The following is a 15,184-nucleotide window of genomic DNA, read 5'->3' on the forward strand; positions in this document are numbered from 1 at the left end:
TGAAGGAGATTTTTCCTGTTTGCACATGAAAAACTTTGGAAATGCAGCCGACTGTTGGCTGCATTTCACTGGGCTGTACCACACTGGCTTTTCCATGAACTGCTCTGCCAGCCCTGGGAAGCTTCCAGGTTCCATGGCTCTGCACATGACAGTCACAGAATCAAATGCCTCTGAACTGAAGTGTCTTGTTCTGACCTTGTCTGCAGACTGAGACCAGAGGAAATTTAAAAATCGACACACCCATGGCTACACACTCTCTGGTTGTGCTGTAGCCAAGCATGTAATCACCGAGAGCACTGTAATTTGGCTCAACGTGGTGTTCCTGTATCAGTGTGCTCGCCTGTTAAGAAGCACTTCATTGGGAGTTCATTAAAATTCTCAGCAGAGACACTGCCATAATAACCTTCACAGTGCCTTGCAGAGGGATGATTCAGAGGGACAAAAACTGTACTAATCCTTTTTAAGAGCAAATTGAGTTAAGTGTTGGCATCCATGGAGAGAAACAGCTAAATGGATTTCCTGGCCATGTTACAAAAACCTTCCTCAACTGAAGCATAATTATAATTATTAAAATGAAAAAGTGAGGACAGAAATCCTTTTGGAGACAGCAGAAGTCACCTGAAATAAGTAACAAAATTAGTGGGAGAGCTCTACTTCCAACAGTTTTTGAAGCTGCCAGGAGGCTATGGATGAAGGAGTATTTATGCAACCAGCAGTACAAACCCAGGGAATTCCGAGAGGGAATGGGCATTTTAACTTCAAAACAAAAAGGTTGCCTGCAGGCCTCTTCTTAGCCACCACTTTTCAGGCAAACAGGTGTATTAACATCTTAACTTTTTACTTTAAGGTTTGAGAGAGAATAATTATTTTCTCTGGATTCACACTCACATGCAGATTTTGCACACAACTGCCACTCTACTCTCAGAAACTGTAACTGAAACACTGAGGGAGCATCAGCTGCCACGAGGCTGTTAACAACAAGTGCTCCCACAAAAAATAATGATGTTGATGGGGAGCAGCGCAGGCAAGAACCACAAAAGAAAGACTGTACAAGTACAGAGCTTTGGCACCTAGCTGAATCAAGTTAAACATAAGTCTCCCATTTTCAAAAGTCAATTCTGAATTAAAGAACCAAACCAATATCCAAGCAGAGATGGAAAGCAGCTGCATTTCAGAATGTCATTACGAGCAGTCCTACAGGTTTGCACAAGCTCTTACCACGGATAACAGTACCGAGGTACTTGAAACACAGCAACAAAACCCACTGGAAAACCTCACTGCCATGGACATACAAGTAATGAGGAACTAATCTTGTCCACAATAAAGGAATTCGGGCCACGGCGGGTTGTTACTTGCCTCTGGGTAAGCTTCCCTGCCAAAGGGAGGGGGAAACTCCACATCCCCCCATTTCACTTTGCAGATGTAGTCAGCAGTTGCATCAATCTTTGCGGCCAAATCAAGAATGTAGACACCATCATTAGTCACCACTGCATTTGGAAAAAATAGCAGAATTAGCTCTGTTTTGTACAAACGTGTGTTACAGATACACTCATAAAATTTGATACCATGCAGACATCCTTACAAAAGCTAGGTCACCTTTGCTCCCCTTCCTCCACATCAGTCAGTCGGTTGTATTTACCAAACCCAGCATGTTTCCTGAAGAATTAACTAGTGACCACGGTCATGGACCAGGCCCTGGCTCAGGTACCATTTTGTTCTGATCCAAAAGAGCAATGTTTACGTTCTTCAGTTCTGACTTGACATCTTTTTCAACACAATTTTTCATTTCCACCAGGAAACTAGATAACAGACATCACCTGTAAGCAGTCCTCATTTTTGACTCATTCAATTAATAGCTCCAAGACACATCACAGCACTTTTGTACTACTTTTGCATATGCCACCTAGTATTGTTGCAAACTACTTAGAAGGATAAAGTACACAATCCAATACTTTAGAACAGAAAGTCCTGCTCCCAAAAATATCTGTTACCTAATGGATTGATCTCGAGGTACGTGAAATATAGATCTTCATAAAGATTGAACAGGCCACAGATGAAGCTAGCCAAGATTCTGTAAAAAGAAATTTAACACAAGTTCATTAAAGCAGCCAAATACAAAGCACAGCCTGCTCTGCTTCATTTATATTCGTGGCAATCTGCAGACCTACTCTGTATCAATTTCTTTCATTCTCATTCATCTTCTCTGGAAGAAGCCTAGGTGATGACTCAAGGAAAGAAAGACCTTGATGACTCATCTTAATTACACTCCACCAGACTCTGCTGAGAACACAGTTGCTCACAATGGTCACATAGATGTTCGGTCTGTTTAATCTCACTCAGAGACAAAAACGCATCACTGCCTCTCACTGTCAGATATACATCTTTTGTCAGAACCGAGCTTCATTAGCTGGGATGGGGAAGAGACTGCAGTAAACTATATTAGTGACAGGCTTCTTCAGCCTTCCAGTGCTAATCAATGCCATCAGTGATTACATTATGTTTGGAAAAATCATGACTCATTAAGATAGCTAGGTATAGGCATCTAATTAAAGGATAGTCAGAAGAAGCTTAGACTGGGCCAGGGTAAAGAATACATTTCTGAATCAGCAATCAGATCCACATCTTAGCACTAATTCTACTAAATATAAGAAACTCTTTATGCTGGCATGAAGGATCAGAATTCAATACACATCTCCAGCATCGCAGGGGTCAAGACTTCAGTAGACCACGAAGTGCTCCTGTCAAGTGAAGGCTCAAAGCACTACGAACGCTTACTTTTGAGTTTTCCAAGCAGATCAGTTAAGGTCAAACATCTTTGATTTAGGATGCACGGCGTATTCTTGAGAGCAGCAAGAAGGGTAGGAGAGCAAGCTTTAGGGTGAAATAGAACAAAGGGATGTTGCATGGAAATAAAGAGAAGCTTCTGGGTGGCTGGCCCTGCCTGGAACTGGGCACATGTACTTACTCCTTTTTATTTGCTGGTGCATGCTGCAGGAGGTGCTTCTTTACATCCGATTCATTGAGTTTTTCATCCACCGCCACAAGCAACTTCTGAGCTTTGGCATCAACATCTCCCACATCCACACCCCCTTCGTGATGAAAGAGTACGTAGTCTCCCTCACGGGCAGCATATATGCACACGTAGAACTCTTCCTCCTGTACCACAGACCCAGGCACAAGCGTTAGCAAGTCGCACCTAGGGAAGACCGAGGCTCTTGCATCAATGCTAGGGATGAGGTAACTGAGCACACCACTGAGCTTTCCAAGGAGAAGCAGCAGTGGGGCAGCCCAGACACTCCCCAGAGGAACACGGGCTGTGCTGGCCTGGGAGGGAGAGCGGCAGGGCCCAGAGTGCTTCATCCTGGTGAAGGTGCCAGGGACTTTCCCTAGAGAAAACTGTTCCCATCTTACACGGCTGAAGTGCAAACCAGGCTCCTTCCTTGCATGCACTGAAAGCACCTCTATCTTAGGTTATTATACCCTTCCAACTCTGTGGGCAGAATTTAAATATTTCACCAGCACAAGGTGAGATATCTCACAGCAACAGAAGTACCGGATTCAAGGAGCAGTGAACTGCCTTGACCAACCACCTCGGTCCCTCTCAGGTCATCTGTGACCTCCTCCCAACAGAGCAACCGCAACCAGCATGATTATTAACAACTCTTTGCATGGACTAATGCTGGGCCTGCAGACAGCTCCAACCACACATCTTGACACTGTCGGCTTAACAGCACACTCCCAAACTTCTGCTTTCTGTATCAGTTCATCTAAGTTGCATGCAAGTCAAAAGAGATTTAGAAGTACTTTTAAACAGTTTTTGTTTGGTATACTAACCTGTTTGTGAGGTACGAAGGGTTCAATCAGAAAATTCTTTAGGATCCCCTTGGCATTAGCAATCTGCAGGCAGAAAAAAAGACAAACACCAATAAACGCTTGTCCAATATCCACATTTATGACAGCACAAGGCAGGCATCGAGAATTAATCAACGCTGCTCTAAAATCACTTCCTCCCGACCTCTCCACTGTGCTTCCTGGGGAACCACACTCCTCCCTCTCCAGCACAGCATCAAGCAAGCACCATCGCTGCTAGACGTGCTGCTGTAGCACTCCAGGGTATGTGAACTTCACAGGTTATTACAGGAGTTGGCCACCTTCCCCCTTCCTAATGGGCCAGACTGCCGCCAGAATTACACCAGGGTGGCTGCTCTTCGTCTCCTGTCCCAGAGGCAGCACCTTTACAGAGCACTGCTTAGTGCAGTCTGAAATGTGACGGCTTGAACTTCTTGGAGCTTCGAAGAAAAGAAAAAAGAAAAAAACCAACAACACAGAAGTGAGGGACCTGAGCTAGACAGGGAGCAGCAGGGGCAAAGGCCTGTGCCCAGCACTCTCCCTGGAAGTGGTGTCAGTGAGCATAGACCAGTAAGAAAAACCTTTAGCCTCTCCCTGCAGGGACAGACAGCTACAGCAAGGTCCCAGGAACTGTCCTGCATCGATGCTTTCCTACCATCCAAGTTTCCTGACTCAAGGAACACTCCTGCATTGGCCACAGGAGATAGCCTCCGCTCCCAAGGACAATGCTTCAGGATCAAACATCACTGGACACAAGTCTTTGGCACAGTCCTTCCTTTAGATGGGTTGTTGTATTGGGCTAAAGAGGCAATTTCAACATCCATCATTTTCGTGATGGGCAGACACTCAGAACGCAGTCGCTTGCTGTTTTGCAACGGCCTCGAGGCAAGCCTCACTGGCTCGGCTGCACAGCTCGGTGCTGGAGCCAGCAGCAAATCAATCACAGTAGGACCAAGGCATCCGTTTCCTTGAGGCAGCAGAACTCTATCAGCTCCTGAAACACAGCGGCTGGGATGGCAGGCATTTCTTTATCATTAGCATTGCAGCATCACTCCCAGCAGAGTAAATATTAAAGCCAGCACTGAGTTAAAGGACTTGAAGTAACAGTCATCAGCCAAAACACACTGGCTGGCTACAATAAGAGGACAATTTTATGACAGCTTTTATACTTGCCTTGTTAAATCTGCCTTGGGTATTAAAGTGAAGCAGCTATGCCAACCAGGCACAGCATCTGAGCTGTCAGCTGCTGACTCCCAAGTGGAAGGACTTTCAAAACAGTACTAATTCCTGCCGAGCTCCCACCACACAGGCCCTACACAGCAGACCTGGGCAGTGAACGGTAGAAGGGAACTCCAAGCTGTGCTCCCCTGTCAAGGTGTGTCATTTATTAGTGCTCCTTCACCAGCACGAAGTTCACACGTGGGACAGTTCCTCAGTTCCTTTGGTATCAGCATAACATGCATTTTAAACGACCGTAAGCAAGAGAAATACCCGCACACCAGTTCCTATCACGCAAGCAGGCACAAAAGACAGAATAAAAAAAATTCTTATTTGCTGCTAAGGTGGCACTCACCGTGGTTTCTTGGCCCAGACGCTGTTTGAGCCAAACCTTCACCTGATCCAAAGTGAGGTTAATTCCAACCAGCCCGAGCTTCCCACGTCTCTTTATTAGCTGATCTGGCTTCACCACTAAACGCTACATGTTGTGCAAGAGAGGTGAAAAGAAAGAAGCATTAGAAAGTGATTTCGGTCAAGTGATTCTCTGCAGATGGTAAAACAAAAACTTAAAATTCTGTACAATGTGTCCTTGCAGAATTTATTTAATTTTTTAGCAAAGCCATCTCCTAGTACAACATGCCTGCAGGGTTTTTTTTATGCTGCACTTGCGAAGAGCTGCCTTATTTCTACTCAGACATGAGTACACATCAGAGATTGAGTTGACAGTTTGTTTTGGCTTTTTTTGATGAACTTTGATAACTCTTTCAAAGCAAAGGATGGGGTATATGTACTCACTTTCTGTAAAAAAAAAAAACCAAAGAAAAAAAAATGAAAAAAAATCACACTGAAAAGCATGCATCACCCTATCAGTTTTGCAGACTGTCTTTGTGAGATGCATCGTGAAGTTAATATTTCTCTGTGAGCAGAGGCTCATGAGGAGGAACTATCAGAGGCAGAGCAAACACAGCTACTTACAAAGAAACCTCCTGCTGTCACTATGTAATCTGCATGTGAGACTGGCTAGGGCCAGGGTCCTGCCCGTTTCAGTCAACTTTATCTCCAGCTTGCCTTTTTTTTTTTTATTAAATAAGAAGTGGGTGCCATTCTGTACAGCTGATGTGTCCTGGAACTTCAGCAACTTGCAGCGTACAGTCAGAACGTAACACGTTGTGGTACAGAACGCTGATTGTGGTCATTCTGCTGGACCCTCCAGCCCCTTCTAGCGTTACAGAAGTCTGCCTTAAAGGACAGATTGCATCCTTGCTCCCTTCTGGCTTTCTGCAAGGCTCTTTAGAGGCACTGCTGATATCTACCTGCAATTCACTGATCCACTTGAGTATGGAACATTTAATTACTTAGTGCAGCGCTTCTATCAGTCAGTCAGTAAAAGACGGCAACATTCATTTCTACCAACCAATGACTCAATATAATTAATCACTGGAAAGGAGCCAGGTTGGACAACTAATAAAAAGAGCTCTGGATATGTTTTCTCTACAGGAAGTGCATGGCTATGAATGAAGCACAAGGAGATATAAAAGATTTTGCATAGAAAAAGCAAAAAAAAAAAAAAAAGGTTTCCCTGACATTTTGCTTGGATGTAAGAAATGTGAGCAGTATCCTAACTGAACATAAAAACTAGCCAAGGAGAAAGCACTCCATGATTTCAGAAAATAAGGGTTTGAGAACAGGGACTGACATCTCAAGAGACTCTTGCTTTGCCTGAATTACCCTCGTTTCCCTTCTGTGTGATTATTAGCAATTTTCATTTGCAGTTATCTCTGCTCATGTATTTCACAGCCCTTAAAGGAATTTTATAATCAGGTCCCCTAGAAGGTGATACAACGGCCCCGAAGCAAGGCTTGTTTCTTCATCAGTGTTGCAAATGAATGTGGCAGAGCAGCAGCAGCGACCGGTCCTTCAAGAAAGATCCGGAATACAGTTCTGCTCGCAACCTGCCACGGCATGACGTGGTTTGAGTGGGCAGAGGTTTGACGAGGGCTCAGTCACTACAGGAAGGCAAGTCGCTCTCCTTACCTCACTCAGAAGCCAAGGGTGGTCCTGGGTGAGCCGTGCCCAGTCAGTGACTGGGGTGACTCGGGCATACTTGAAACGGTTCTGGATGGCAGAGGATGTGCAGATATACTTATACAAGAACTCCTTCCCCGTCTGCTCAGAGATGGCTTTGGCTGACATGGCTACCTAGTCTGAATTGGAAAAAAAAAAAAAAAAAGTAGTAATCAGGAACAGAGTCCAGTTCTCACAGAAGACTCACAATCAACACAAAATTGCCCAGATCAATGCTCAGTGCAAAACTAAAAGCAAATACAGAGCTGGGGCTGTGCGTCCCCACTATAAATAAGGCTATAAAACTTACCTGATAAGCAAGAAATATTTGTGTTGCTTAAAACTTCTGCCCCATCCCACTGCCCCAAACACTATTCTGGTCCAGCCTTGCCTGCAGGGAAAGGTGTAATCCTCAGGGCTCGCCCCAGCCACCACTGCGTCTTTACCAAACCTGCCAGCTCCGAGCATCCCCCACACCTAGGGGAGCGCTCAGCTCAGGCACCTTGCCTCAAACTACACAGCAGCCCGCGTTTGCTGTTGTGGGACCTACATAACACACCTCCCACTCGTTCTAGTTCAGTAACAGGGAGGGACAAAGCTACAGGAGAGGCAAACCCTCCTTCCCGCTTGCTTTCTTATGGCACGCCATGTTTCCGAGCCAAGCTTAACAGCCAGCAAATTAGCAACCCCCTGTACCTTTTTCTAAAGGCAAAAGAAAATGTTGACCGTATTACCGAGATCAGAATGCATTTACATCATAGGTTTATTTGTTTTGTTTCAGAACCTAGATGTCTTGGAAACAGGTTCACACCTCACAGAATAAGATGCTCAAGACAACAAAGAAGATTACAGTTAGACAGTTTCCCTTTTTTAAAAAAAAAATATTTTTTTAACAATTTCTGATTTCATGCCTTTCCTGGAGACGGCCTTCTTTTCTTTTAAAAAGTATATTCTGAACTGACATAAGTAAATGATCTCTGATCTCAGGACTGTAACTTTTCTTTCTGGTATGCAGCAAAGTCATAGGTGTCAGAGGCGTTTATTTTTAGCTGCAATATACATTTATTTGAAAGAATAATCCCAGTGAACCTGCCTGCACATGTCAAAGATCAGAACCATGTCTTGTGATCAGCCAGAGGTCAGTAAGCAGTTTTGATTTTTCTGAAATGTCAGCCTGCTGACAGAAGCTCGAGCAGCGGCTCACACTGCATTCAGAGTGACCGGAGGTCATGTCACTGTCCCCAGGCATAGCCAACGTGGCAGGAAATCCAAAAAACCAGAGCTGCGAAGGAGAAAGGCACCAATGCAGGAAAAAAAGAGCTCAGATTCTACCCGAGTATCTGGACAGTGAAGTATCTGAATGGCTCATTAAGACTAACTAACTGCCCAGGCTATCACAAAATAGATGCCTCACTTAAGATACACAAAAATACACAGTTTAAAAATTCCACAGTTATTTCTGTGCTACCTTCTGGGTGATAACCACTAGTAATCAACTGGGTTATTAATCCCATAAGCAAGCATAGAGTATGCCAGGGAATAATTAGCCATCATTAGAAATAAAGACCTTTTTTTCCCCTAGAGCAGGAAGAAAGAGGTTTGGTTTGCGTGTTCCCCCCAAATAGACAAAATATTTATTCTGCAGAAAGGAGGAGTAGGAGGCAGGCTGCCTTCTCGGTAAGTTTGTAGAATGAAACAGACTGGACTAAGTACTGTTATTGAAAGCTGGTAACTAGGCTTAAGAACTGGCAGTCAGATTTGCTTCTAACAGCTTTTCAGATGCAATTCCAGTGTTAAAATAGAAGATGAGAAGCTACAGAAAGGGCAAAAGATGTTAAAAAAAAAGTGTTCCTACTGTCAGAGAATTATTATGTAAAGCTCCAACACTATTCAGTGCGGCTTACAATTAAATCCCATTTCAAAACAGCATCAGACAAGGTTTCTAAAGCATCCTATAGAATCAAAAGAACCTTTGTAAAGCACTCTTAGAATCGAAACCGTGTTCTTGTCACCATGAACACTTGCACCTAATATTTAGTCTGCTAAAAATAACCTCACTTTGTTCTTATGACCCCCGTGCCGAAGCCAGCATAGGCTAAGGAGGGGGGAGCTCCTGTGAACAAGCCAAAGGAGACCAAGCACATTTTGTCTGGCACTGCAGAGCGAGATGCACATCCTACAATTCCCCCCTCAACGTAACAGCCCACACAAACACTACGCTGAGTCTGCTGCATTAGCTTCATTTGCTCTCTAATAAGCATTCCTAAAAATACATTATCCAACGATGCTGTGGGAATAGAGCTGTCTCAGAAAAACACCGAGAGCCATTGAGTTATGTCAAGTCCTGGGGCTACGAGCAGCCGTTCCGCAGTAACTTTAGAAGCGATCTAGAACTCCCATTGGGTGCTCCCAATTACAAAAGATGGAGTGACATTGAGATAACTACGTTATCTCAAGGTGAGGATTTAGACACAGCTATCAGGGAATAACGAACAGCAGCATGTATTGGAAGAGGAAACAGAATCAGTGAAGGGGAAACACTGGGTACCAGTGGATTAACCTCGAACACTTTAGGAGTTGGAAGGCTTACTGCACAACCCTCTTAGGCAGGCTGCAATCCTGGCTGTAAGCTGAGTGTGGACACCAAAGTTGGAGGAACGTTCATCTCTTCTTGGTGTCAAACCACCGCAGCTTTCTAGGATAGGAGTTTCGATTGGAAGGAAAGGGAGGTGAAAGGGGGCAAGGTGTGTAACAGTCTCAAGGGGAAGCAATCTACAACAGGTAAGTGGCAGTGGCCACCCATGTCGTCAGGGAGCTGGCAGACATCCTGCGTGCTGAACGAGTTGCAGGCATGGCTTCTTGTGCTTACACAGCAACCGAGTATTTGCCACGCAAAATTGCATTGCCAACTGCAATTCTCTGCCCTGCAAATGCCACAGGACTGTAGGAGTGTAAACTGTGTTGTAATCTGCATCAAATTTTGAAGATTAGCAGAGTCACTTCGACTGCTTAATCTTTATTAGCAAGGAAGCTGCAAGAGAGAGTGGTTTAACTACTAGAATGCAACCAGAGTTTGCTGCATCAGGCTAAGAAGACTCTCAAGCAGGTTTGCAGAACTGGTTTGCATCTACCCTCTGCTAACTGTAGATCAGTTTCACAGTATCATTCTGAGAAAGTTTTTTTCTTAATTATGAGGCATTGTCTGTGCATCAGATAAGCACCATCAAGAAAAAACATGCCAGCTTCTCTGACCAAAAGCTTACAGCTTTATTATATGCTAAGCCAGCCACGGACTAGCTACACAGAGGAAGACTTTCCAAAACTATAGAAGTGGCTCTACCTTGAGCTGGTGGTTGGCAGAACTGCAAGAAAAAAAACACCAAACCACCACCAAACAAACCCCAGCCTTATTCCGCAAGCATGCAGAGACATACTTCGCTCCCACAAACACCACTCTGCCACCTTGTCTTCACAGCTGCACACACACACTACAGTAAGTCACCCGTACTGTAGCGCTGAAACCTTTTCATTACAGTTTTTGCTTTAAAGCAGTACTATTTCTGAGAGCAAATCCTGCTCCCAAGTTACCTGCAGCTATTTACTTTGCCTGGTAAGAAGCTGGAATACCCTTTCTTTCAAAGCCCTTAGAAATCCATCAACTGTCTACACTATGCTAAAAGCCAGTCCCAGAAAAAAAAGCGTCACATTTCACTGTGGTAGAAGCAGATGGAGAAAAGAAAAATGGCAAACTTATTTCTTAATCTAAAAAACCCAAACAAACAACTAAGTATTTTTCATTTCTCCAGGGTGACACAGAGCCCCTGAACAGTATTGCAGATAGACCTTCAGTCCACATTTACAAATTAAAATAATCAAGCCGATGCTAGTTATGCCAGTGAACAAGATGTAATCGTGTGCAACTGCAGGAAACTGGACCCAGGACATTCCTCAAGTCTTCTTAAAAAACAGGTCCATAAAAAAAAAAATGTCAGTGGGAACAAGCAACAAACATGGGATTGCTTAAACCCGAGGGACACAAAACGCACTCCCACAAAGCATGGCACTGTGAAGTTGCTCCTCTGTCAGGAACTTTACTGGCCTTTATGTCACTACGTTCTGCTGCTCCCCTAATTTCTCTCCCAATTTCATCACCTCATTTTTGCAATAACAATACTAGAGTAAAGAGAGAAAACTTAGAGGATTATTACAATAGCAGTAGATGAAAAGTAACAAAATCCTTGTGTCATGGCAACAGAACAACAGGAACCCTTATCTACCCGTGACATTTCCTAATCATTAGCAAGTCTTTAATCACACCCCTCACTTGGTTTTTCCGCTGCTCCAACCCTGCCTTTCTCATGGGATAGACAGCACAAAACAATTGCTTCGGTCTGCTGAATTGTTAAGCTAAAAGATCAGCAGGGGAGAAAAAAAAAAATAAAATCCATAGGGCATCAGCAGTTCCTAGCTGTATGTGCCTGTGCAGGTCTCTCATCAACTAGAGAGACATAATCAGAGCAGACTCCATGAACTGGTTGCATCTGTTGTGCAAACACTGAGCAGGAGCACGGACTGCAGGTCACCACAGAAGCAGAGGAGCAGAAGCTTTGCAGCTGCCCAAGAATGAGGCAGGTTAGGACTCTCCTCTATCCTTGATATTCTTCTTTTCAGTCACGCTCAGCACCTGCAGTACCAACCGATGCTGATGGAGTAATAGATGTACCTCTGAAGAAAAACAGCAGGGGTGCAGAAAAAAATAATATCCCTTTCTCTGTACCAAATACAAGCTATTGGATAACGTTCTCTTTCACCGATTCACTCCCAGACACTGCTGTGTTCATGATTCATTAGGTGAGACTGAAATGTAGTTTTCTTAATACTTTAGACCCCAGATTTTACAACCACCACACACAACGGCAGAGTCATGTCAGTAGATCAAAATGCCTTTTGCAGCCTGCTCTTAATGTGCATCCTCTGCAGCACAAGATTTAGGATAGGGGCCGATAGAATTAATAGTTTCTAACCCATAATGCCTCTCTGGCTGCCTGTGATGCTTTGCTGGTCATTCTGCGAGTTCTGTACTGTACCTACACCACAAGCCTTCAGGTCCAGTTATTATAAACTGTCTTACCTTTTCCCTTGAAGGGTGTACTATGGAAACACAGTTGGTTGCTGGCCAAACATGCTGAGTTAAGGACAATCTACTGCCACTTTAAAGCATTTTCCACAGCATGTGCCACGAACTTTTTCAGTTACAATGCAACAGATCATAGGAGCACAGAATAGTTCAGGTTAGAGGGGCCTCAGGAAGTCACCTAGTCCAACCTCGAGCTCAAAGCAGGGTCAGGTCCAGAGCCAGCCTGGGTTACAAGGACCATTCTTGCCTTTGAAGCATGCTGTCCTTCAGCAATGAGCTCTGCTGAACAGATCACACATCTAGTCTTCATTTGACAAGTGGGTTACTGGCGTAAGAAAAAATTATTTCTGGAAGCGTCACTGATTTACTGAGTTCCATCAATGATTTGTGGTCATTTACTGAGGCTCTAAAGCAAACTGCTTCCCTGCACCACATCAGAGACCTCTGCCATAACCAGCACTTTTTAAATCAGTGGGTTTCAGCCTTCACTAGCAAGTACAAAGATTCGATCGCAATTTCGATGGCTCAGAAGCATTTATTCCCTCAAAACACCACCTGTCAAATATGCCAAAAAAACTGTGCTTGGGGAAAGTCTCTTGAGTGTATTCACAAGAGAAATGATGTGATGGCAGCAAGTTAGGATTAAAGAGCTGGATGTTGTGTTTGCTGTGACACAACCGATAAATCTGCCCTGATATGTTAGTGATCAGCTGAAGGGAGAACGCAGTCCAAAGAAAAAAGAAGATGGAGAAACAAGAAGAGGCACGGTGGACAACAGAACCTGGGTAAAGTATCCTTGACTCCTAAAGAGATCAGATGATATGGCACTACTCAGCACAATACGGTCTGCTCTGCAAGGGGAGGAAAAGAAAAATGTGAAGACATTGATTTGGTTTCTTTTTCTTTAATCCCTTTCTGGTCTCAGAGGTATAACTCTATGAACTTCACCAGTTGTGTTCATACTGAACATGGCGCTCATGCATGGAATTTTCTTAGATCCAGATCAGCACCATACTCCAACCATACCCAAGCGATGCTTTTGTTGGGAGAAAAGGGTTCCCTCTCCAGTAAAGATTTCATACCCTCTCTCCCAAGACTATGTCAACAAAACCGCAACCTTCCCGCTCCATCCCAGGTCATTTATTAACACAGTTCAAGATCAGCCAGTATTTTCAGCCCACAGCAGCATGACAAGTTACGTCAGCTTCCACCTGGCAAACACACGTGCTTTCATCAGAGGACAGAGAGGGCTCAACAGCCAAGACCCTGCAGCAGTCGGCCAACTTCACGGGTCAAGATACCTCAGCACTGGGTGTTACAAAATGCCTGGCACTGTGCTGGTGTGATGCAAGCAGGTGCACTCACTAGGGTGGCGAGGGCGTTGAATGCCCAGCACTGGAGGAGGTTCCCTGCAGACATGGAACCTTTGAGAACAAGACAGCAGCCACGGAGGGGAAGAGACTATGAAAGGAGGGAAGTCTGGCTAACGGAGAGCAGCAGACAGGCTCCAAACGCCCTGGTAGGCGCCTAGTGCCAGAAGCGGGGTATGTGGAACCCTATCTTTAAAGGCCATCTTATCCTGCAGCCTTGGGGAAGGTCCTTATAAGTTTATTCCTTAAATCCTTCCCCACCTCGCTCGTGAAGCTGCCAGCAGCAGCGCGTACCCTGGCCTGCGTGGCTGGGCAGGATCCCAACGGTGGCTGTCGGTCGTGCCGGCTCCCACTTCAAGCAGAGCTGCTCATGGTGCGAAGAGCCGCGCTAGCTGGACAGAGAGCAAGCTTTCTGCATTGGTACACAAGCCTCACACACTACATAAAAAAACCCTACGAGGTTTGAATAACAGCGTTAGATGGCAGAGCTGATATTCCGAGCTCCAAATCCAATTCAGGAAAAGAAATACAAGTATTTACACAGAACGTATTGAGGACGCAGGGAAGTTTTCAGTCTGCAGACAAGTGTAGTTTAACAGAGAGAAAAGAGGAGCCCGGGCAAAAGGAAGAGGTATCCAAAGCAGCAAGGTAAACAGCAGGTGTTTGCAGGTAGCAAACAAAAGAGCTGGAAAAGAGCCATTTCGCAACTCCTGGAACTGTCCGGTCCCTTCCCGGCAAGCAGGAGAGGGAGAGGCACAGGCAGCCCCCCTCCCCCCGTGCCCAAGCGCGGCCGCAGGGGTGCCGGCGGGGGGTGCTGCCCCGGGGTGCGGTGCCCGGCGGGGGACTGGGGGCGGACAGGCGAAGACGGGCTGTGCTGCGGGCACGCACCAGCGCCCCTTCCTCCCGGGCCCTCGTCAAATATTTGTGCCGCGTCCCCCGCACACAGCCCCGGCCCGGCCCCCCCGGCCCCGCTGTCAGGCCGGCTCTGCCGCCTCCGGCGGATGGGGAGCGCTCAGCCGAGGGGCGGCCCGGCCCCCCCAAGGTCAGGGCCGGCGGAGGCAGCCCGGGGCTCCGGCTCTGTCCCGCTCCCGGCTGCAAACCCACTGCCGGCGGGCGACGGCCCGCGGCGCTCCCCGGGGCCCGCCCGCTGCCCGGAGCGGGGCCGGCTGGCGGCGCCCAGCAGCGCTCCCGGGCCCCGCGGACACCCCCACCCGCCTCCCCCGGCCCGCCACCCCCCGGCGCGGAGCACAGGCCCCGCCGCAGCAGCAGCAGCACGCCCCCAGCACTCACCTGGGCGCCCGCCGCCCGCCAGCTGCTCCCCGGGCCCCGCCGCCGCCTTTTGTTCGCTGCGGCGCGGCGCGGCCTCCCCGGCCCATCGGCCTACGGGCGCCGCCGCTGCCCATTGGCCGCCGCCTCCGTGACGTCACCCTTGCCTGAGCGGGCGCCGCGCTCCCATTGGCTGCCGCTGGTGGGGCGCGGCCGCGCGGCCTTGTGGGAGCCGTAGTTCCGCCCCTCCCTGCCGCCCCTCGGCCCTGAACCCCCGGCG

General features: G+C 46.6%; 1 protein-coding gene across 4 annotated transcripts in view; it reads right to left on the minus strand.

Moving 5' to 3' along the window:
• The window catches only part of ACLY (ATP citrate lyase), a 30,326-nt gene extending 15,241 nt beyond the window's left edge, over nt 1–15,085 (minus strand). The window contains exons 1-7 of one of the 4 annotated variants that reach the window (XM_055789950.1): nt 14,929–15,085; nt 7,102–7,271; nt 5,423–5,545; nt 3,835–3,897; nt 2,966–3,156; nt 1,992–2,071; nt 1,357–1,487 (exon numbers count right to left, since the gene is read on the minus strand). In XM_055789950.1, coding sequence (XP_055645925.1) covers nt 1,357–1,487; nt 1,992–2,071; nt 2,966–3,156; nt 3,835–3,897; nt 5,423–5,545; nt 7,102–7,260 — 747 coding nt within the window. In that variant the 5' untranslated portion in view covers nt 7,261–7,271; nt 14,929–15,085. Of the gene's footprint in view, nt 1–1,352; nt 1,488–1,991; nt 2,072–2,965; nt 3,157–3,834; nt 3,898–5,422; nt 5,546–7,101; nt 7,272–7,441; nt 7,523–14,928 lie in introns of those variants that run through there. The other 3 variants (XM_055789951.1, XM_055789953.1, XM_055789952.1) reach the window with 3 other exon arrangements.
• Nucleotides 15,086–15,184: the final 99 nt, after the last annotated feature.

Source organism: Falco peregrinus, chromosome 18 (genome assembly GCF_023634155.1).
Source record: "Falco peregrinus isolate bFalPer1 chromosome 18, bFalPer1.pri, whole genome shotgun sequence".
In the NCBI taxonomy this organism is placed as follows: Eukaryota; Metazoa; Chordata; class Aves; order Falconiformes; family Falconidae; genus Falco; species Falco peregrinus.